This window comes from Dunckerocampus dactyliophorus, chromosome 1 (assembly GCF_027744805.1).
Source record: "Dunckerocampus dactyliophorus isolate RoL2022-P2 chromosome 1, RoL_Ddac_1.1, whole genome shotgun sequence".
Taxonomy (NCBI): domain Eukaryota; kingdom Metazoa; phylum Chordata; class Actinopteri; order Syngnathiformes; family Syngnathidae; genus Dunckerocampus; species Dunckerocampus dactyliophorus.
This window is the reverse complement of record NC_072819.1, coordinates 34,338,375-34,363,464: the sequence shown is the minus strand read 5'-3', so window position 1 is coordinate 34,363,464 and position 25,090 is coordinate 34,338,375. Positions and strand designations below refer to the sequence as shown.

The 25,090-nt window shown below is 38.3% G+C and overlaps 1 protein-coding gene across 5 annotated transcripts in view; it reads right to left on the bottom strand.

The window, feature by feature from the left end:
• Positions 1-2,875: 2,875 nt before the first annotated feature.
• The window catches only part of cacna2d3a (calcium channel, voltage-dependent, alpha 2/delta subunit 3a), a 166,391-nt gene continuing 144,176 nt past the window's right edge, over positions 2,876-25,090 (bottom strand). For 2 of the 5 annotated variants that reach the window (XM_054755462.1, XM_054755547.1), the window contains 11 exons: positions 19,774-19,835; positions 19,216-19,260; positions 19,052-19,114; positions 16,429-16,499; positions 12,905-12,980; positions 12,722-12,774; positions 12,138-12,193; positions 10,281-10,395; positions 5,259-5,371; positions 4,296-4,378; positions 2,880-4,174 (listed from right to left, as the gene is read on the bottom strand). In XM_054755462.1, coding sequence (XP_054611437.1) covers positions 4,082-4,174; positions 4,296-4,378; positions 5,259-5,371; positions 10,281-10,395; positions 12,138-12,193; positions 12,722-12,774; positions 12,905-12,980; positions 16,429-16,499; positions 19,052-19,114; positions 19,216-19,260; positions 19,774-19,835 — 830 coding nt within the window. In that variant the 3' untranslated portion in view covers positions 2,880-4,081. Of the gene's footprint in view, positions 4,175-4,295; positions 4,379-5,106; positions 5,372-10,280; positions 10,396-12,137; positions 12,194-12,721; positions 12,775-12,904; positions 12,981-16,428; positions 16,500-19,051; positions 19,115-19,215; positions 19,261-19,773; positions 19,836-25,090 lie in introns of those variants that run through there. The other 3 variants (XR_008566413.1, XM_054755757.1, XM_054755678.1) reach the window with 3 other exon arrangements.

The following is a 25,090-nucleotide window of genomic DNA, read 5'->3' as shown; positions in this document are numbered from 1 at the left end:
CGGTAATGTGCCAATAAGAGCAACTTAATCCCGTCCACACTGACTTCAAAGAGGTTTAGCTGCGGCAGCTCTCCAGCTGAGATATGAAGATACAAATCAAACATGACACACGCACACGGAACCTACAAACACCTACAAACAGACTTTTCTAAGTCTAGCATAACCGCATCATGACCAGAAACGCCATATAACAGACACTGCATCAGTTATCACATTGTGGGACTTTTATCTGGCAGTGACACACTATGACCTTTGACCTGAGGGAACACTGAAATGTACATGATGCTTATAGCAGTGCTCAAGGAGACCTGTAGACAAGCAAGGACCAGAGGCCAATAGTGTTGCTCGCTTTTGGCAATGATACGATAAAGACCACCTAGTCTGCTGCAATCAGGCCCTGCTCCCTCCCCATTGCCTCCCTGACCTCCAAGCTTAAATTTTCCATCTTCCCTCGCCTCCCCTCTTTATTAATTTGTATTATGTGGACCTGTTCACTAAAAACAGCCTGAGTGTACTTGAGTGGCAGAGGCACTATACTGTATATAGAGAGGGTTGCATGATCTCCATTTAGCCACTTCCTGTTTGAGGCAGCCGATCTGTTTTGCCCCTCCAGGCCATTGCTCAGCTCACTAAGCGATCAAGGATTCACGCAGAACTCACTTTGCAACTACAAAGAGTATGTGGAATATACAAATGTTGAAAAGTCTCCTTTTGCTTGTTTGCAAAAACACAGAAGGGAATATAAAATATATGCCTGGTTTGCTCTGTTTTGTTTTTTTTTAATCACACTTTGATCAGAACAGAATGGATGTGAACTCATGTATATTGCAGATGATTCTTTAGTCTGGTCCTTTAGTTGACCACAAGTTCTGTTTGTGTGAATGACTGTTTCCAGGTGGTATCTCTAAATCCCCAGCGGGAGTCTATCCTCTGTCACCTGCAACACTTGCAAGATTTGTCTTTGGGATTTTTTCTCATCGTGTGTGCATGTGTGTGATAGAGTGTATGTCTGTATCAGTGTATGTCTGCTCATTATCACAAACTGCAGCCAGCGAGTGTGATGGATGTTGCAAGAGTAAAAAAGATAAAGTAAAGGAGGACAGAGAAGAAAGGGGCTGTCAAAGATGCTTAGAGGCCAAGGGATAAAAGCCAAATCTCCCATGTCAACAAAAGATGCATTGCATGACAAGGATGCTGTGTAATGCACAATCCACACAAAAGGAATTCATAAAAGACAGCAGAGCATTCTTGTAAAACTAATACATGCTAAGAACTCTTGCTGAATAGCGAGATGTTCATGTCACGCAAGCTTCATGATACATGAAGACAGTGAGGCTTTGCAAGTCACCAAGTGGAATGTCGACAGAATCGTTTGTGTGTTTTCCCAGCTTGCCTGCGCCATAATGTGTTGTGGCCGCCAAGCCTGTGTGTGGTCCTGGTGTGGTTCAGCTACTCAGAATCATTTCCATTTAAACATATCTGCGGCCCTCACTGCAAACCACCACTGTTATCCACTCCAATGGAGGCAACACCAAAGCTTTGCCCTCCGCATGACCGCCTATGTGTGTGCATGTGTGAGTTCATGTATCCGCATTTAGGTGTTAGGTGCATGCAGTCTGAGAGCCATTCCTTGTCATCCTTCTTCTGACATACTTCTCATTTAATCAAGATAACGGCAAGTAAACAGTTAGCCTAGTGTGAGTGGTGATGAATGTGTGTGTTTTAACTGCTGCCCTTGAGGGTATTGTCTCCTGGTGATCAGTGACTCCACTCCCAGGGGCTCCTTCCCACCACAAACAACAGTCTACATCAGCTCATTTAGAAGGAATGCAGTTGCCAAACCATAAGATACATTCAACCATATTTTTCTTGCTTTGATGGACATTTTGGGTGTGGCTGTCTTGGCCACAGAATTATGAGTTGAGGCAGTCCTGTCAAGATACTGTAAATATACATACAGCATGTTAACATATACTTTTTTATTTAATACCTTCATTTTGTTGACACTCAACCCCCTCCCCCCACTCTCCCATCCCCCCCACTATATATTTATTTGCAGTATTAAAAGCTAAAATGTACAAATATTGTGTGATATACTAATAGAAGTGTTAATTTGGCAGTGCCCCGGTGATTCCTTCAATTTTTCTTTCTTTCCATTATGTCTCCACCAAGATATGACCATGTCCCAGTGCACAAATAAAGGTTATAAAGGTGTCGGTAGATTTTGTGTGGAAGACCCCATCAAAGAATTCCGGGAGAACCTACAACAGTCTGTGATCAAGGCGGTCCGACTTCAACGATATCACCTAGATAAATTAATAGAAATGACCAAACATACACTTCACAATCTGAAACAAGAAAGTAGAAGATGCATACATTTCTTCTGATTTACATGCATGTTGTCTTTCAATCATCAAGGCTGGGAGACAGTGCTGAGCATTTATTACTCGATCAAGAGGTGGCCACATGGCAGCAACTGTTGCAGATTCCCAGGGACAACATTGCTCGCCTTGAGTCTGCCTTTCCTCTGACATTGGGTTGCAACACACTTTCCTTTAACTCATCTGGCAACCAGGAAGGAATCACAGACCGGATTCGATGTGTGTTGACCCCAAACAGCTCTGAGCCCATTACGGAGTGATAAATGACCCAGCAGCGAGTCAGGGAGTCTTTGGAGCATTGAAAGAGGAAGAACAGGATGAACTGGGAGTGATTACAGTCACACAGCTCTGCTCAAGGGACAAAATTGTTGAAACAGTACAAGAAAGATTCAACCACAAGAACGGTGAGCTTTACTTTGTTGAAGGAGGGTGGCCCAGAGAGACGACTGGCTGAGAGGTGCCGAAAGAGAGGGAGATGAAGCGTGTGATCACAGAGGCCTTCATGTTGACAACCACAGATGAGTTGCCTGTGACAGAGTCTCACAGAACTGTGGCTTTTTATTTATTGTACTTTGTTTTCACAGAGACAATTTCACAAAAATGGCATGAAATCGTTTTGTATGCAAGTGCACATATGGCCTAAAAATCAATACCAAAGGATTGTTTGTGTTTATTTGCCAAACAAATGCATGTGTGTTGCTTTTGGATTCGGTTTTAGTTTCATGGCTCTTTCTGTCGGTGATAGGGCTCTTGGTCTTAGGTGTCTACAAACGACAGAAGTGCAAAACCCAGATGTATGCACAAGCACTGATCATGTGCAGGCCGAAAATCAACCAAAGAAATTTAGAAAGCTGACCAGAGAACAACATGTAAAATAGACAAATATGTGTGCAATTTGGGAAAATGAACTTAATATTTAAGCTGTTGATCACTTTTAAAGCATGTTTTATTTAAAAAATGTACACAAACAGGACCAATATGATTGAATAAGGTTAAGCTTAAACATGAAACAACTCACATCAGACGACTCAAAATCTTGTAGTCACAGTTTATTGGTACCACTTAGAAATTAAAAATTCAACTATCTCTTTATTCATTTATACAGTACATATACTATAATTTATATTTATATTAAAAAAACAAAAATGATTAGACCTACTTTGACTTATTTCTTTAAAACCTCACCCACATATTGAATTTCTATCTTCATTTTTTTATCTCCCAAATAATAAATACATGTCCACAAAATGTCATGTGGACCAGAGGAAAGTGCACCAGTCTTGCTCCTTATAGGTGATGCGAGGCTTTAATGCTCACTTTTGAACTCAGCCACCAACCCAAGCCCTGAGCTACGACCTGAAAGGACTGAACAAAGCAGTTTGAGTGACCACTTTATCATGGCGTTAAAATCTGATAAAGCTGAACAACCAAAGAAGCAGCTCTTTGTGTATGTAATATAGTTGTAGCACCTGACTGATCACACTACATAGGAGCTCTCAGTCCTTTCATGAAAATGTGTTGTCAGGAGGTATCTCAGGGCAAGGACCTTTAAAGGTGGTGAGATGGAATGGGCACACTAGGAGTGTTTGGTGTTCTTTTCTTTGTTTCTTTTCTGTGACTTTGCTGTGATATGTTTAGATGCCAAGCTGATCCAAGGGAAAGTTCTGTATGGATGGATGGATGGACGCAGCCATCTTTGGTCACCTGGGAAACAGTGCCAGGAGGATGCAGATCAGTGTTGCAGAAAAAGATGGTGTGAGAGTATGAGCTCTTCCACACTCCATTGAGTTCTCCTGCAGAAAGAAGTGGGCCAAACATGATGATGTAGAACAGATATGGAACATTTTAATACAACCCACATGCAGGCTTAGCCGAGATTACAAGACGCAGACTATTTTATGAGTTTGCAAATACCTCTGGGTGAAACGGGTGACAGGTATCTGGGCGCCTCCTATCCTTTTGCATCTTCAGTCTCTCACACTTCAGAGACTCATTATGTAAAGGTGATGTTAAGGTGATAAAAAGACTACAGTTATTCTATACTTGGCCTATGTATTTCATAAGATGCATAATGCATAATCTAAATGCACAAGGGAACTTGCTTTCGTCTGCACAATGACGAGGCTACAGTTTGTGTTTGGGTTTCTTAGTGACAAGCCTTTTTGGTACTTTTATTTGAAGTTTTTTTAAATTGCAAAATAAACATGCTGCATTATTCCTATTTTGTGTATTCCAGGGAATGGAAGGAGATTTGGAATTAATTAGGTAAGGTATGGAAATTGGGACTGGTTGGTTGGGATGCCAAAAAGCACATGAAGCCCTGCTGAAGTAGATGTTAAAGGGAATTACCTAAATCCATGCTCAGACTAACACCATCATAAAACCTTATGATTCAAGTAAGTATCCAAACATTCTTATCTGCCATACAACTATAAAGAGCACGCTGTATAATAAAACTAAAATGGAGTAAAACAACTCACCCTTGACACATAATGGAGAGGGAAATATTTGCAGAGCAACATTTTCACCAAGTAGCGTTTTATCGGTATTTATGGAAGTCATGACTGTTGTGTATTGTCATAAATGTATGTACATTTACATCTGATTGGTAAAATTAATTAAGAACTCCTACTTATGTTGCAATAAGTGCCATTTATGGGTGTACAGTTATCATCACACTGCATATTCATAAATATAATATTCAGGCAATATTAGTCATGTCGAACAGTCACAGCAGATGTAAGGTTATGTTGTTAATATGACTTAATACAGTATGCATTTCCTTGAGGCAAAACCCACTAGTGCAGTTTCCTCTCATGTACAGTATGTGACCCAGAGAACTGTGCTCCAGTCCAGGCTTTTCTAAGTAAAGGATATACATGATTTCAACAGGATCCATGGTGATTGGCTCGAACATACTGCAGTCACACTTACTGTCCACCACCACCATGAAGAGATTGCTGCTGGGAATCTGCTGGATCACAAAGGACCTGCCAATCATATTCAGAGATGATCAGAAAGTAAGTTTGAAGTTGATGTTGTGACTTCCGTTGGCAGGTTGACAATGTGCATACATATGAAATATATTTCCATAGATTTGTGTTTGAAATGTTCTCTAGCACGCAAGAGTCTGTGAAAACCCCCAACGGCAGCTGTCAATCAACACATGGACAGATGGCAGCAGACAAACTCTACTGCCTTGCTAAATTTCTCATCCTCAATCTATTCTCTTCTCCATTTCTCTTATATTCAATCCAAGGTGAACTTCAATGAAGTGTTGCCTAATATAAAACACGCCAAGGATAGATAAATGGAAACCACACTTGTTCATAGCCTCATGGCTCAGTTTTACTGATTGGCCCACTGCCTCCGCATCCTGGCCAACAATTTATATTCTTTATGAAGAAGAGAAGCAAGACAGAGGATCTCTTCCTTAAGTCAACTCTCCTTTTGTCTTTATCGCTTACGTCTCTCATGTCTTCCTTTCCTGCTGGTTGGTTTACTGAACTCCCCAAGGACGTTTTAGTCAACACTGTAAGGATTTCCAATAAAAAAGCTGTCTTTACAAATATAATACTCACTGTTTGAGCCACCGCACCACCCAATTGATTTAAAGTAAAACAGCATTAACTGAACTTTAACTTTCAACTTTAATTGAGGTTGCATGGTAATTACAACCATTTTATGTTGAATACATTAATTTCCAGCGGTTAAAAAGAATTTGGACATTTGACATAATGTTAAATAAAGCCAGATTTGTTTTACACTGGGCTGGAAATCCACCAAATTCTCAGTTTCCACCCTGGAGATGTTTTGTCAGGTTTTTACTTCATACACCTTTAGATTGTGGGTCTTGCTGCTTATGATCTTCATTCTGATACAAGTTTACCTTGGTTTCATCTGTTGAAAAAATTGAGCATTGGAGACTTTTTAAAAATGTTTTCTTACGAAGTGTAATCTGTCTTTCCTGTCCACGAATGTTACCAGTGGTTTGCCGCATGCTTAAACCCCCTGTATTTACATTACATTCACAAAGGTGTAACTTGCATTGATCTCAACCCAATAGAGTATGCTTTTCACTTATTGATGACAAAAGTGAAGGCAGAAAGACCCAGAAATTTGAATGCTGACCAAAGTACACAAATAAAACATAATTGATTTGAACTAGAAGGAAGGGAAAGAACTGGTAGAACCGCTACAGCCTCATTACTACGGGAATATTCTCCTAATTTATAGCATGGCCAATTCAATCCAACCACAAACAACCTTCAGTTGCGGCTTTGCACCAGCCCACCACACTTTAATACAGTCATCCCACCATGACAAACCAAGCCAACATAGAAGCCAAGCCTGTCCCACTCTTGGTGAATAGAAGCAGGCTGATGTTTAGCAATCTGCTGATCTTGGAGGAAAACATGCTCTGACAGCACACCCATTGGCCTTGAAGATACCCACTGAAACACCACATATGCAGGCACACACACACGCACACGCACACACACGCACACACACACAAACATTCACAGTATAAAGTGTTATTTTCCTAAGTTGCACTGTATCAAGTTAAGAAAAAGGAAAAGACACAGTCCTCACACAAACTGGTTGTCAGGCTATCGACTTGATTAAGTTTGCATGCTTTTGTTTCTCCTTTGTTGCACCGAGCAAAATGTCATCGTCTTTGCTTACTTGGCTTAATGGATGTGAGTTCATATTTTCCTTTTTTTCATCATGGCATAACTAATCCATAAATGCACTTGTGGTTTTCATCTGTCATCATAGTTGAAAAATATGATCATTACAATTGTATGTGGTTCAGCACATATTAATTCAGTGAGGTTTTTTGGGTGCGAATCTTTGGGTGGTTGTTCAAACACTTGATACATTACCATAAAATAATAACAACTAAAAAAAACAACTTTCTTCTGCAATAACACCAGCAAAATCTGTTTGTGGTAATGAAATGAACTTTGGTACTGTATTAGGAGTCAGAACTAAATAATGTGACAAAAAACAGAACCCTGAATATCTCAACCCAGGAAAAAGTGACACAAGAAAGTCCAGCAGATGAAACTGCATCTAAATGTCCCAGTTAAATCCCGAAACTTTTGCACATGAGCACTTCCTAGCCTAGAAAAACAACCTTAATATACAACTGGAATTATTGCTGCTTAAGTTCATTCTCATTTACTGCTTTTCTGTTTTCCAAATGCTTATTTGGCTATAGGCTATTAGAGATTGTCCTAGTTTTCAGTTTTACTCCATCTCCCATAAGTAATTCCAAAATACACTGCATGGCCAAGGTCACACACGCTAATATTTTGATGGGCCACCTTTCGCTTTGATTACGGCACACATTTGCTGTGGCATCGTTTTTCACAAGCTTCTGCGATGTCTCAACAATTATTTCTGTCCAGTGTTGCATTCATTTTTCAGAAAGATGAAGTATTGATGACGGGGGATTCGGACCACTGCGCCAAGTTTCCCCACTGTCTTTCGACAAATGAGAAGCTACTCACCGTATCATCCATCCATTTTCTATGCCGCCTATCCTATTTAGGGTTGCGGAGGTATGCTGGAGCCAATCCCAGCTGACTTCGGGCGAGAGGCGGGGTACACCCTGGACTGGTCGCCAGTCAATCGCAGGGCATATAGACAAACAATCATTAACCCTCATACCTATGGACAATTTAGAGTCGCCAATTAACCTAACATGTGGGAGGAAACCGGAGAAAACCCACGTACGGGGAGAACATGTTAACTCCACACAGAGATGCCCAATCTTCCTGATCTCCTGACTGTGTGGCCAACATGCTAACCACTCAGCCACTCATCGTATCAGTTACAGAGTGGACAGCTAGAGCTGTATACTTGAACTTTATTGTAAACTTCAGAAGCATGTACAACCATTACACAAACTGGCCCAGCTCACTGTGTCTCTCTTTAAACCGTAAATGGACTTTCACTTGTATAGCAACGCTATTGCAACAGACGCTACCTTCGCGCTTTGCTACAAGTTCTTTCTTTAATTCAGTATTCCATGGACGGAATCTGTCTATAGTGTCTGAACTTTAAAAGAACTGTATTTATCCACCCACTAGCCATTTTTCATTGAGATTGTGAGGACATCGACTGGTCACATTAGGTATTACAGTCTATCAATTTAACTACATATCTAGACCAGGTGTGGCCATTACGTCGATCGCAAGCTACCAGTAGATCGCCAAGGTAGTTAGGGTCGATCGTGTAAACGTCACTTTGTAGTTGTCATATGACATCAATCATTAAGCTCCCCTCCTGATTCAATTCAAGCTACACACGAAGATGCAACTTTCATCTTTATTATTCTGATTATGGATGAACTAACTCTGCGGTAACATATCTATAACAAAAGTTATCTGTTCACTTGTAACGGCTAGTTACGTAGAAAAAAAGTGTATTGTTTCCTGGCTTTGGTTCGCGTCATGAACTCTACTACAGAAATCAGTGTTTTCTACACGTTTGCTTCTCAAACTATTATTTCATGATGAAATTAAAAATGTGCCCATTGGTGAAACCTTTTCAATATGTTGCCTTGACTTCGGCTGCATTGTCTTTTGCATAATAATTTTAAATTCTTGTATATCGGTAATGTTTGATAGCAAATGCTAACTGGATGTAATACATGAACTGTGTGCCCTAATGAACGTTACATAACTAATTTGACTGACATATTACCAGTACTCAGGTTATGTACACAACTATTCAGGAGTTATGTGGAATTATCTTTATTTCCATATTGAAGTAAATTATGATAGCGACTACTTTGATTACCTGTAAACTTTGAAAATGTGAATGTGAAATACTAATCATTAATATTTACAATAGAATTTCAGAGTTTACTGGTTACATTTTGTATGTTTTATATGTTTTATAGAAAGAGGTAGATCATTTTGACTTGTACTTGCATGCTGTGAACGTGCGTGCACTCCTGATATACATGTATAACATACATAAATACGTACTCATATTTTTTAAAATAAATATAGTAAATATATTTACTTTCTATATTTATAGTAGTAGGTAGATCTTTGGGACTTGGTCATTTTAAAAGTAGTTCGCAGGCGAAAAAAGTGTGAGCACCCCTGATCTAGACAATATGCAGACTTGTTTGTTAGTCGCACTGTTTGGCCGTGTAATAACCGAGACAGTGTACAAAAACCGACCCATCATTTTAGCAATAATTTTGGTTGAAAACCCAAACCTAAGAAACCCGGAGTGTACAAAAACCGAAGCTCCACTGTAGCTGTTGCTGGTTATTTCACGTCACATTGTGTGGTATGCTTTCATGTGTGAGTACTGTATGTTATTGTGTGTTTGGCTTAATTGACACAGTTTTTTCAGTTTTAACAGTAGCGTAAATATGATAAGCTAAATGCATCCAATACTAAACTATTACTATTGAATTAATACATCTCTGACAACGTCAGAGTACTTTTTATGTGTGCATCCCCACAGTGAGATTGTGTAAACAAATTCATGAGGGCTGCTACACACACATATTTCTCCCTGGCAGTTCCACAGCTGGGAGCAATGAAGACCTCATCAGAGGGTTCCGGAGAACACCCCACAATTGCCTGACAGAAAAACGCAAATTGTTAATGCGGACCACACTCATTTTCTCATTTTTAAAAGGAAGCCTTTTTTTACCACCTCTCTCCCCGGTCTCAAAATGCCTCGCATAGCCAACTGCCAGCATGTGTTACCAGACAGATGACCTTTATGGATTATATATGTTATTTTTTTTATTGAGGTGAGAGTTTGCTTTAATGAGATCTCAGGGGCCTCTTGATATCCATGCAGTATTTTAAAGTCTGTAAAAATACTGTAACATGAATGTATCTCTGTGTGTGTATCTCATACTTGATGCAGCCACCACAGTCGACGTTTCCTGTGTTTTCTTTGATGGTTCTCTCTGAGACAAAGGCCGGGTACTCTGTGTCACATGGTACCTGCATGCTTCGGCCCAGTCTCTGAGCTGAACAAATAGGGGAAAAAGATGAAAGGAAAACGATGAGGATGCAAGAAATGGAGAAAAAGTGAAGGGGTTAGTTGAGGGTTCCTGGAACCTGAAGTGCCAAAATAGTTGTACAAACAGAATGCAAGCAAACAGAAACACCACATCCTTGTAAATACACACATTCGAGAGAAAACAGAATTTGTGAAGCAGTGCTGCTGAGTATATTTACAAGGCAGACCCAAGCCAGGTACATTAAATTGAGCTCTCCTGCCACCCAGAGGCCAGAAACTAAACAACAGTGTGCAAGATGGTTTTAAAATGTCCTACCCAGGTCAATGTTTTCAAGCAGCCTTATCAAAGCAGGGGCTAATCCGACTTTGCATGTTAAAAATAAACATTTAAAGATAAGTGGCTTCTTTTCATAAGCTCTAACATTTTTTTTCCAAGCAAGTCTTCAAGGGAAGGTGGATTATGTCTGAAATTTGAATAGAATCGTTTAATTACTGGCTGTTAATGTGTGCACGTGTGTACACAGCCTACATGCATTAACGTAGGGGATTAGTCGAGCTTGGTAGGCGGTGTAGACTGGTTTACAGGCGGCTAAATTGGTGCATGTCAGCTGGGTGTCACAGGCCCATGTTTGCATTGTAAAAAGATAGAGAGTGCTGCTAAGACCTGAGGCCAGCCAGCTGTGAAATTGTCCCGACTGCTTGGAGAGCAACAGAGCTCAGCTTCCCTTCATTCATGATAAGCGGATGTGAGGACAGCATTGACTTTCATTTTGTGGTTCTGTCGTTCTATTCCCCCTTTCTCAACCAAACACAAAATATTAGTTTTGGCTTAAATTAATACTGCAATATGATAGTGAGAGCAGCTTAAATTCCAGACAGGCATTCAGTATTCAACACGCCACCAAGTATCAGGCACCATAATGTTCCAAACCTTGAATTAATCTCAACAAATGTGTGCCTGGAAGAAAATGAAGCCAGTAAAGAAAAAACAAAAACATGGGTTTAATACTCCAAAGTGGATATTAATTACCATAAGTACACATTTAATGTACAGTCCTGCAGATCACATAAGCTGTTCTTTTTGGACATACAAATAAAAACAAATGTGCATGATGACAGATGCACACCGTTGCTGAGGTCACCTGGGGTATTTTCATGTTCTTGCAGCTTTTACTCTTTGGGTTTTGGACTCATGCCTCTTTTATTCTGTTTTGACTTATGAAATCAAACACTAGTCTTTTTTTCAATGACTTTGTTCGAACGGTTTATGGTTCAATTTACATTTTGCTCAGTGAATAGCCTTTTCCAGATGGAAAAATGGTTCTTGTGGCTTTATTTGAAATAAAAATGATCATGTTAATATTCATCCTCTAGTAGAGAATCAGATTTGTAAAGACACAATTAATAACATAACTGATTACGCCATTTTTTTTTTCTGAAGCTCCATCAGTCAATAGATGGATACTTGTTTTAAATAAGCATTTTAAATATTGTATTAAAGACCTAATCATCGATATGTACTGTAAATATTTAGTCAATACAATATAATTCCTGGGAAATTATACAATCATCATTGCACAGAATTAAATGCAACGGATAAAATGCAAGTTATGTTTAATGATGATGAATGGAGTTTTTTCGTGATAATTTATTGAAGAAAATAAAAAAATAAATATATCGATAGATAGGCATATGCAGCATGTGCATATGTAAGCCCTCGTGTGCCTTTGCATGTGTGTGTGTTCTCACCTTTTGCAGTGATGTCAGATTGCCACCAGCTATACAGGTTGAACTCAACGAAGAATCTGTTATATAAAGAGAACATTGACATAACATTACAAGGTAATTCAACATACACTCTCGACAATCATTCCTCCGCATCTGTGTTACTATAATCTGGACTGCCAGGTGTCAAAACATAAAAAATGCTAGATTTTTATAATGAACAGGAAATGGAACATCGATAGAATCTACAGACACATAATTAATCTACAGACACATAATTTAAAAAAATTTAATTAACGTGATATCTAAACATTAAATCTAATCTCCAATGGGCTACAATATTCTCACTGACACCGACTCAACTGTGGTTACAACAGACCACCCAGGAACATTCTCTAGCCACAGTGTGGCATCGTAGGCCTCCAGTGGCTACAGGAAACATCAGGCAGCCATTACCAGATCACGTCAACATGCGTGAGTGGACGCTGGCAAACAAATATACAGATGGCACACAAAAACACACAAAGCCGATTGGATCCTTCAAAAGTGAATTGTGAGTCCTGCTATTACAACCAGACACCATGCCCCAGCATCCACTCAATTCTTACATGACAAGCTCGGTAAGGATCCACTTCACAGCTGAGAGGAAGGCAAAGTAAGGCTGAGGAAGAAGAGAAAATGAACAAAAAGTTTACCACAAACAGCACAACATGCAAACATTGATGCAGCTTAATCCAGGGATTGTGTAGCCTTTGTTCTAACAAACGAGGTCGGAGAAGTGTAATACTCACATCCAACAGTGTGTGTCCACTGTCACTACTCTCTGAATAGACCCAGCAGAGAGCCTGGTAGTCATACAGTGTCACCCTAGTAACAGATAAGAGAATTTTCAAAATGAATGCTCCAATAGCCCCAAGAAAACATAAAGGTTTTGGATCACGTGTTTTTACTATAATTAAGTAGCCACGGGGCTTTTGGGACTCCCGTAAGGAAGTGGAGAGAGAAAATCTCTCCTCTACCATTACTGCTTAACTTTTGGACATAATACAGAATAAATGTGTCAAGAAAGGGGACCGTCAAAAAAAGCAAAAAGCTGAGAGCTCCCTGAGAGGTCCCTAAAAGTGAGGGAAGGTGTATGTGGATGATAATATTGGTGGAATTAAGGGCTTAGCAGACCCCCAAGGGTGTGGGGTTTGCGTGGGGTGAGGTTATTGAAAGTGTAGCTGACACACTCATACTGACTCTTACCTCTACAGTATATATCTATTCCGATACTCACCAATAGTATTATTCACTCAAAGATACCCTTAAGGAGGATTCAAAATCCATTTTTTATTCTCTTTGAGAGAGGTTATGATAGTATTCAAAGTATTTTAAGAACTCTACTTTGGAACTCCACTGTGTTACATTGAGCAGTATTGTTAAAGTCCCTCAATCTTTAAATTTGTGTAAAATACAAAGTAAGATCCATGATCATAGGCTGACAGGCGGACAAATTGTCAGGATTTAGGATAATATATACAGTATAAGTGTTGTATCTATATTTAATCCAACATATGCAGCAAAAGATTATGAACCTTCAGCTTGACATCTTTCAGTTACAAACTTGTTGCACTAAACAGAACAAATGGTTGATCCTGAAAATAAAAGAGATTTGTACCGTTATTGAGTAACAAAAAAGTGCAGATGCCAGCTGTTGCAGCTGTACGGATGTATGATGGTAAACCTCACTCCTTGACACCTTAAGAGTCGCACTGGACATCGAGTTGACAGTCAATGGATAAAGCTCTTACTGCGGACCCTGCTTTGAGCTCGGGCAGAACATGGGGCTGGCTGAACAAGCTGGCTACACTTATACCGTATTGCTTTCGCCATGGCACTCAAATTATACAGAACCACATTGCTAGTTCAACTGGTTGCTTTGATGTGTGAAGTCTAAAACTAGTGCTGCCAAGAGATAAAAAACAAGAGATCTTAATTAATCATGACCTGGAATTAATTACATGTTATTAATTAATTACAGGTAATTAATTACAATCACCAATGTCTTATTACACCAATTAACTGAATTACTCTCTTTTTTTAGGGCCGCACGGTGACCTAGCTGTTAGCATGTTGGCCACTTAGACTGGAAGACTCTGGCTCGAACTCGCGACAAGGTGCTTGGCATTGATGTAGGCTGAACTTGAGCTCCTTCTTACAAAGAAGGGGCATCACTCTACCTTCAGCAATGGCGTTGGAGCGTTTTTGAAATGTAAATTTCCCATTAATCGGACAGACAACTGGATGCACTGTGGCCTAGTGGTTAGCATGTTGGCCTCAAAGTCAAGAGATTGTGGGTTTGTATCTCTGTTGGAATATCTCTGTGTGGAGTTTGAATGTTCTCCCCTGTACGTGTGTGGTACTCTTTCTTTCCGGATACTCCAGCTTCTGGGTACACATTCCAAAAATAAGCATCCTGGGTTAATTGGGGACTCTAAATTGTCTATAAGTGTGAATGGTTGCTTGTCTATTTGCGCTCTGCCATTGGCTGGTGACCAGTCCAGAGTGTGCCCTGTCTCGGCTGAAGACAGCTGGGATAGGCTCCAGAATACCCGCAACCCTCGTGAGGACAAGCGGTATAGAAAATGGATAGGTGGCTGGACCGTCAACTCTTACATGCTCCTCCATTTTCACGTCTCCTCTTTGCAACTCACCGCTCCTCACCTTGCCCTCCCAACTCTAATGTGAGCCTATCATCTTATGTTAAACAAGCCCGAACACAGCCAATGAATGTCTGTTTTGGGGTGCGACTGACCAATGTTTTCCACCTCCAACAACTCAAGCACAACGCATAAAAACAGATTTTTATATATATATAAAAAAAACTCGCATTCAGACATTGTAGAGTTTGAGATTCTAAATTAGATTAACGTGAAAAAATAATACACAAAATAATGCTATGCTACAATTAATGCTGAAGTAGACACCCCCATCTAAATCCTACTGAAGGTGTGAATTTGGACCACCCTTTGTAATTTGCAGTTCCAAAGCAGATAAGTTCACTCATGGTGCTGCTTATATTATATGTACTGCATACTAGATAACATATGTACGTAAATGTGAAAACACTTTTTTTCATTTACAAGTATCTTTGACAGAACTTTTCCGTTCATACACATGTCTGAAGTGGGCCCTGCCCATCTACAGCCTCAGGCCATGTTAAAACCTAAGTAAAACCTAAGTCACAGTCCTGGTGACACAGCTGAAACACCAGCAGGAACCAATTAGCACTAAGCCAGGTCCCATTATTGTATAATCAACTAACCGGTCTAATGTGCAAATATATGTGTCTGATTCATATTGTTTATGTGCCATTTTGCATGCAAACGACATTTAATCATCAAAGTGGGTTGACAAGACCTTAGCCGATCCTGACAAATACTCTGGCAGCTTGTGTTGACCTCACACTGAGGATTAATCAGGATCAAAATTGTTCACATTAGCACATTGATTCTGCACAGATTGTGATATAGTTGGAATGTTTCAATGCAGAATGTATTGGATTGATTAGTTAAGATCAACAGTATAAGCTCTGTTAGTCATCATGCTAATGCTTGATGGACACACGCAGCATTATTCACGCATTAAGTCATGCTCAATTTCAAACAAATCTTCATCACCCAACCCTAAAGATCCTCTGAAAGCTCTCATGGGCCTCTTTGAATCCATGAGTACTTGTGCCGTCAGCTCTCGAGCTTTATCCCTATCATAATTGGGATGAACCCAATTTGTCATCCATGGATTTTATAGAGCGGGATGCTGTAAAAGCTGAATAAAGTGAGGCCACGCTGAAGTATTGAAAATGTGGTTGTAATTGTCGGTGTGGACCCGAATAATACAACTGTGGATGAAGATCATACAAGTGAAAAAGCAATATGTTTCTGACTGTTTCTCTATATTTTACCTCAAGTATATTAAGACTAAGAATGGTATATGTGAGATAATTTTCCAAATTAATTTTAAAGTATCAACAAACACCACCTCTACAAGCTTTGTCTCGCTGAATATGTGCAAATTGTGTGCCTGTGATTTCAAGTTCCTCCTTCCAAAAATATTTGTGGTAATCCCCAAACGAAGAAAGCTGAGCAAGGGGTCGGAGTTCGGCACTTAATAGCTCAACATGATTGGCCAAGCTGTCAGCGACATTGGAGACATGCTCTCATTCTGCGGGCCGTCTGTGAGCCTGATATAATTCATTTAGATTGTTTTAACATGCACACACACGCACACACACACGTAAATACAGTCATCCTCACATAACCAGGTTACTTACCTCTTAAAAGAGCCCATTTGCAGAAGCTTGCTCATTACCGCTCCCTCTGCTTCTCCAAAAAAATTCCCCGTCTTAAAACAAAAGACAGTACAATGTAATGCAAACTGAATGCTAGACTCTCTGAATGGTTGACACATACCAGAATCATTCTTTTTATGAATAAAAAAGCTTACACCATCAATATAATACATTTTCCATGCTTATTATTGAGTTATCCACTTGGGGGCAGTATTGGTAGATTTATGGCAGTGGTTTCCAAACTTTTCACAGTCGCATACCCCTTCAGACTTCTGACTTGAAGCCATGTACCCTCTACTCCTGCACGCCTGAGAAACATAAACCTTTCTTTAATCTTCATTAACTTGAAATATTGAACATGATTAATTAATTTTATCGTCATTCTGGTTCAAAAATGTGTAGTTTGCATAGTCAAATTTTGATAAACGTTTTACATGAGCACTGATAAATTGAGGATTTGTCCTTTTATTTCAACCGGTTGTTGGGATCCTTTCGTGTGAATGGGTTGAACGTTGAAGCTTTACTTTTGTCCACTCACAATCGGTCTGACTCTGGATATTAATTTGACACCAAATTGAAAGGGAAGGTTTAACATAATAAAGCAGTATCCAGTACAAAAATACATACAACCAGCGATAAAGCCTCATTTTCGGGGAGTTCCCACTGTCTTATACTGACACGCACATATATTGACAGGTTTTCACAGCGAAGAGATTGGAACAACAATATAAATTAAATGTTCCAGACTAAACACTCTCTCACAGAGCAATGAAGACCGTCATGCTCTCTCTCCTTCCTTCTTTCTGCTCTGACTGTGTGCTCTGCGCTGTGAGGCGCTCAGGCGCACGCTAATTGTTTTTCATTTTTATTTGCGTACCCCTGGGGGTACGCATACCCCACTTTGGGAACCTAGGATCTATGGAAATGATATTGCTGCACAGCAGGGGTTCTTTCCTGGGACCCACATTTTTCCATTGTCATTAAGTTGCAACACAATGCAAATTTATTTATTTATAATTAGAATTTAAAAATACAAAAAACACACACTCATTTAAAAATATATATATAAATCCAAAATTATATGTGCAAAATGTATTTCAGACCATGATATTAACAAATGTAAGACATGGAACAATATAACTTTGTATATAATAATCAAATAATATTTAATTCATATTTGTAGATGTAAAAATGTCTTATTTCTAAATAAAACAAATAACATCTGTATATTAAATATTTTAATGTAATTATTGACTAGCTGTCACACAGCATGGGTCCCGAGCCACCAGTTAAAAATCCCTGCTGTACAGGATTCAACATACTGCACACTACTGCAGAATTGTATTCCTCAAATTATTGATTGAAATGGATACTGACCTTATTTGTTACTAAAATATTGACTAAAAACATGGAATTTCTCACCAAATTACTTGGATTATGGTGTCAACATTTTAATTGGCTAAGAATATTGTAGTTCATGATAAAACATGATGTATGTTCAAAATCTAGAAATCTGGATGAGTCCAATTCTGATGAGTCCATTTCTTCTTCAAGTGTATTTGTGCTTGTTGAGTAAGTAAAAATTTGGGCAGGTTTGGGAAGACAGAAAAAACTCTTATTAATTATTATTAATATTCTATTAATTCATTCAGTTAGTTTGTTGATTATTTTACACACTACTGATCCAACAAATGTCATACAGTGTAAATTATATTATTATTTTTTTCTGTGGCACTGGCTGTCTAGTAGGACATTTGCTCATAATTAGGCAATAAAATCCAATGACAATTATGACGACTAATGGTTTTGTAGCTGTAGAAGTAGTTGTAGTTCATTTCTTCATGCATGGAAAACTAACTTAGACACCAAAACATAATTCTCCACATCTGCCACATTCAGATTATATGTTCATACTCACATTCTCTTGGTAGTTACCCACATTTTCAGTGTCTAAACAACAATGCGATGCAATAACATGAGAAATGGAACCCACGATGCCTCGTTACCTCCAAATTCAAATAAAAACTAGAGAAGCACTAGGAGAGTGCAGACCTCCGCATAGTTTCCACCATATTGAGATTCACACCAAAATAATCAGTCTTTGATATTTTGTAGAACCTTTTGGAAACTTGTCCTGTATTTTTTTCGAACTGCTCTGACCATTTTTTGTGTAGTTACATGCACAAATGCCGAAAATGGTCCTATCTCGCAATGTTTAAGAATTATTTTTAAAAATTCTTAGAGCCAGTAGGTCATTCGGATTACCCCCAAAATTGAATCAGGTCTTCCATATCGCATTTCCGACAATTTCATCCAAACAACAGACAAACAGATAAAACGCCGGCAAAAACATAACCTCCGTGCTGTGCTTGCGCTTTGCGCTGCACTTGGTGGAAGTAACTAGTGCAGAGGCCTGAGGGCGGTGTCAGGAGAAGTGCAAAGGAAGACCAGACAGTGTCTCCACTGAGAGCATGTCTGCTGAAAGCTAAGGAGAAATTATATGCACAATGTCTATGTGAGACTAGCCTGAACAACAACATATTTCCTTGATATTCAATGACTATGTGACCCTTCACTGACTTTATGTAATGTATGCATGTCTAACCAGAGTATAGTCTTCTGCCACCAGAATGAAGCCATTGTTGTCAATGAGGTAACAATTAATGTTCTGTTGAAAAGAAGAAAACACATTTTCAAGTCAAATTTTTATCAGAAAAAAATATTTTAAAAATGGCAAGCGGGACAGACAAAAAAACAAGGCCAACAGACCTCATCGTCACAACTTATGGAGCACTTTCCATCAAGGGCGGCACACTGAAAAAGGAGAAATAAAAGCAGATGTAATGTTAGGGATGTTTGGCTAAGAATATAAAGCTCCTCTGCCAGGTGATAACCTTTATTATCTTGTAAAGTCATGCAGGCGACCCTTTAAAAAAAGTCTTAAAAGGAAATGAAAATTAAATGAAAAACACATTTAGTAAACATTCACAACCGTAGTCTGGTGTAATAAAAAGGAAACCAAATTTCTTTCTCCTATATGACCTTTCACAAAAACTGATTTACATTGCTATTTTTGTAAATATAAATAGTTACAAATCGCAACTGTGTTTAGAAATGTTTCTAGCAGATGTTGTTTCGAAACCTGCTGTGATTTTCCAGTGGTTTATGTAGATTATAATACATGTTTAAGCACACAGTAACTCAAAATAAAAATGAATAAATTGGAACTACTGCTTATGAATGCATATCATTGCCAAAGCTTTAAGCACAGATAGAGGATTTTTAAATGAGTTTTTTGCTCATTCCTGTATATGTGAGCGTGTGTACCTGTCTGCTGGCTGTCCAGAATTTCCTCTGAAAGAAATCTAGTTTCATTTGGATGCCCACGGCTGAAAAATAGAAAACACAGCTAATAGGATGTGACATCAGAATTCCATAAAAAAACACAACATCCAAACACTTGCATTGCAGGAAACCATTCAATGAATTAATATCTATTAATTCTATTAATATCTACAGTATATTAATATTAATATATATTAAGCATGTCAATTATTTATACCTACCAGGTATACTGATATGCTACATGAAGATGCAAACGTATTCGACTGGTTGTAATGGGCAGAATGCACTTTTTTCCCTTCAGAATTCCACAGATAAGTTGATGTTTCAAAACACAATCGCTGCATATGACTTCTATCAAAACATTTAATAGTTGAGTCTAATTCGGACCTATTTACTGGTACGGCACTCTTAAGCATCATAGGAACTATAGTTTTTTTTCGCATGAATATCACAATCTGCAATCAACAAAAATGATTAGTAGAAGCAGCTACAACTGCCGTCAATATTTTAACTAATACTTTTTCACTTTTATTTCAATTTGTTGAACAAAGTTAAATTAAGCAAAAAACATTTCAAAATGTACCTGAATTGTTCTGACTCAGTCAAATAGAAAAACGTCTGTTTGTAAAAGTCTTGAAAGTAATGCTAAAATCATCACATTCTCGTAAACCAAGTATTGTGTATCGTCTCGTCTTGTGAGCAATGTGCATCGTGACACCCCTACTAACAGGGTTCGAAAGCCTGAAGAAGGTGTATTTCATGTCAGCTTTTATAGTCCAATGAGGAAAGATTGTTACCTCGCCACATGCTCGCTTCCTACAGTAGAAGACAGGGGTGCTCACACTTTTTCAGACTGCAAACTACTTTTAAAATGTAAAGTAAAAACCAAGTCCCAAAGATCTACCTTCTACTGTAAAACAGAGAATATATACATTTAGTATATTAATAAATATGTACACTTTACATGTATAACAGGGGTAAACACACTTCAGCATGCAAGTTACAAGTCAAAATGATCTATCTCTTACTATAAAACATACAAAATATATATAAAATCTAACAGGTAAACTTTGAAACTACTATACTAAACTACTATACTAAATACTAATGACTAGTATTTCACATTCACAGTACCTGTCATCAAAAGAGTTGATATCATTCAATAATTCACAATTCACAATTTGCAAAAAATATAATTATAAATACAATTACTAGGACTGTCAAATGATTAAAAAATGTAATCAGATTAATCGTGGTTTTCAAATTAATTAATCATGATTAATCACCATGTCACACTATGTTACCTTTTATTACCTTATCATATTATATTACCTTATCATTTTCCTATGCATTTTAAAAGAGCAAAAAGTACATTTGGAATACATGAAGTGAACAAATGTATTGCAATTGATGTGAAATGGATGGGGGGGGGGGGGTAGGATTAATTAAGCTTTGTCTCTTCATACTCCTTTTTGGACATGTAGAACTGTAAATTTTACTATGTCATGTATTCCAATGTAACTTGTATGCATGTTCAAAATAAATTAAACTACTACCATTACCATGTCTGAAATATGTCCACTTTTACTGTATTTTATTGAAAAAAAGATAAATGACAGGGCAGGATTATATATATATATACGCTAAAAAAATTAACGTAATTAATAAAATATATATTAGTTACCCCCATTAACGTGCTATTTTTGACAGCCCTAATAATTACACACAATTTCTCAATAGTTGTGTACATAGCAAAGAATTATGCCAGTCAAAATAATAAAAAAGTAGCGTTTATTATACACACAGTTCATGTATTACGACCAGTTAGCATCTGCTATCAAACAGTGCAGATATACATGAATTGAAAATGATTATGCAAAAGTGGAGCCAAAGTCAAGGCAACAATGTAAAAACGTTTCAGCAATGAGTACGTTTTCCAATTAATCATGAAATAGTATTTTCATAAACAGAAGTGTAGAAAACACACATTTCTATAGTGGAGTTCAGGACGCAGGATTCACATTTCTATATAAATAGCCGCTACAAGTGAATGGATAACTTTTGTTATAGGTATAGGCATCTTACCGCTGACTTAGTTTATCCGTAATCGTAATAATAAAGATGATGAAAGTTGCATATCCATGTTGCTGTAGACATCTGTCGACCACTTACATTGGTGTGGAGTAGAAGCGTGAATCAGGAGGGCCGCTTAACATCTACAAAGTGACTTTTATGATGTGCGTGACACACTATCGACGCACACTACCTTTGCGATCGACCGGTAGCTCGCGATCGATGTAATGGGCACCCCTGGTATCAGACCAGCTGCTTTTCAAAGAAGTGCTGTCTCATTTTAACATATAGAGAATTTTGTGTGTAGTTGTTTAGTCTGTGTGTCCTGTGATTGACTGGCGACCAAAGTCAGGTGAGATAGCCTCCAGCTCATACGTGACCCAAAAAAAGGATACGTTTCAGAAAATGAATGTATAATAGGATATTTGTATTCTGCATTGGAGTAGTATCACATTGTTATGAAAAGTTGTGAATTTTTAAATAACAAAACACAGAATTTGGTCAAGGGGGGGAAAAAGGGAACTCAAATCAGGTTTGTACTTTGTCTGATTGTTCAGGGTAGTAGCGTGCTGCTGTGGCCTGTTTTAGCTGTCACCCAGAGGAACAGGTGCAGATTATCTCGTCATAAGCTTCGCCAGATCTTTTCAGCAGCCCACCATTTCTACACCCACTTGGAAAACCCAGGAGGAAAAGCTAATTTAAGATGCTGGGCAATGGAAACAGAGCCTAGACCATGACGCCAAAACAGATATACAGTTAAATGTTTTCCCTAAAAACACAGACAACAGAAATAGTTGTAAGGACAGACTGGTGGGAAACAGTCAGTTCTCGGGCATAAATGAATGGGAATCTGTCAAAGTGCATTACAGGTAAAAAGAAGCAGTCACATTGCCTTCTCACTAGGAAACTTAGACCAACAAGAGAAAGGCCTACATCTGTCATACTTATAGGAAAACTGCACTTTGTTTGGAATATTGCCCATCATCCACAATCCTTATGTAAGACTTTTCTGTGAGTTCTAAACAGAGAAAAACTGCTAGCACGAAGCAACTAACAATGCAGGTAATGAGATTCACCTACTCTGCCTGTAAAGCCCTCTATTAAAAAACCTCCAAAAATCTCAAACAATGTTTTATGGTTTTATATACAGTCATGGAAAATATTATTCAACCACCCTTGTTTCTTCAATTTCTTGTTCATTTTAATGCCTGATATAAGCAAAGGTACCTTTGTTTGGACAAATATAACAATGACAACAAAAATAGCTCATAAGAGTTACATTTTTTGGCAGTACAATGCTGTAGCCATTCATGTACTGTAAGAACGTAAGTGATTTCGGTTATTATAATGAAACCCATGGAAGTTGCTGAATATCAGCTCTTAAATTAAACTCTTATGAGCTATATTTGTTATCATCATTATATGTGTCCAAACAAATGTACCTTTAGTTGTACCAGGCATTATAATGAATTAATAAACTGAAGAAATAAGGGTGCTCTAATATTTTTTTTCATGAGTGTACATGCTGTGACCATGTAGTAACAGGCACATTTATGACGGCATGTGATACTTACAGTATTTTGCCATATTTGGTCATTTTAATTGATTTTACAGAGCCCATAGCAACGGACACTACTTCCATCAACAACAGCAGCATAGAGAGAGCCTTTGATCCCGCTAATCATGGCAGACTTTGTGAGAGCCAATGACTATTACAACTTTTTACTTTTACTTCCCCCAGGCAGAGAATAACGTTGCTGGGTTCTAGGCAGATCCAGCTATAGTGAAACACTAAGCCATTCTCTTAGCGTTATCATATAGCACTAGTACTAAATGTTTCATGGACAAAATACGACCATATTAAAACAGTGACTTACAATGTCTGCTTTCACAGGGATGCTGACTGATGGGGGCTGAATCTTTCAGCACAAGACTTCAGCATAGTTCTCAGGTAAAAAAAATGCTGAGAGCAAATGAGCTTCTAGCTGTGTCTTCCTAGCGATGTCGTCGGGTCAAAGTTGAGAGCCAGTATCCACTGCTTTGGTCTGTCCGGATGTTTATTTGGTAGCGTGTGGAATCTCAAGTTGACCAACTTTTCAGCCTTCTGCCACAATGTTATACTATACACGTGCGAAACATTATTTTTTTCTTTTCCAAACTCACAGGCAATGTAGCAGCATCAGCAGACCCAGTAGCAAACGCTACCTCTCCGTAGTGGTCTGAGGCGTTGTGAGTGGCGCTGTGAGCAAGGTGCTGTGTCAGTACGCAGGAAAAGTACTGTAGTTCTTTTGTGTTAACTCCGACAATAACAATGTCAATGTAGCTTGGTTATATGCAGGTCACATTGGTGTTTTGTTTAGAGAGTTTATAGTCAAAATAGTTGAGTCCAATTATGTGCATTGTTAGCTTTTTGAACGCACAGAAAAGTGAAAGACACATGTTCATATCTCACATAAGGATTTGTGGATGATGGGCAAAATTAAACAAAAGGTGCAGTTTTCCTTTAAGAGGTCTCTGCATTATGGGGGGGAATTCATTTTTTCCAGGGTATGTTTTAAGAAAGTAGGGGTATACAGTATATATGTGCTGAGCTGGGTTTATGAATCCAAAGATGAAGAGTCATAAAATCCACTCCAAATCCACTCATCGCCAATATCCCATCAGCACAATCCTAGGCAGGAAGAGATGACAACCGGCTTAAAGCCTACAGTTAATTGGAATTCGACTAAGGATTGTGAAAGCCAAAAGACAAATCACACCCCATTGGTTGCAAAATCATCTTCATCCGCATTAAGTCATATTTTTCCACAAACACACAAAGTGGAGAGAAAGCAGTAATTTTGTGTCTTCATTTTATATCTTGGCAAAAAAGGCTGATACTATGCTTTGTAAATAAAAATACTGTATATGTGAATCAGAACACTGATGGGTTTTCGAATGACACTAATCAACACCATACCATCAAATGCAAATCAGGCAGTGTGCCCTTGAGGCAATAATGCCACATTTTTTGCACTGTGTGACAAAAGAAACATGAATCAAATGGTCATATCAGGTGTAGCATTTGTACAACTTGGACAGGCCTTATTTTCATTTGTATTACTTTATTTTTCTTTCTTGGTTTAGATGCTCAGAAACTTAAATGTACACTAATACTGTTAATAATATTGTTAATAATACTGTTAATCAATATCATATTAATAATTATAAGATTATAATCAATCAT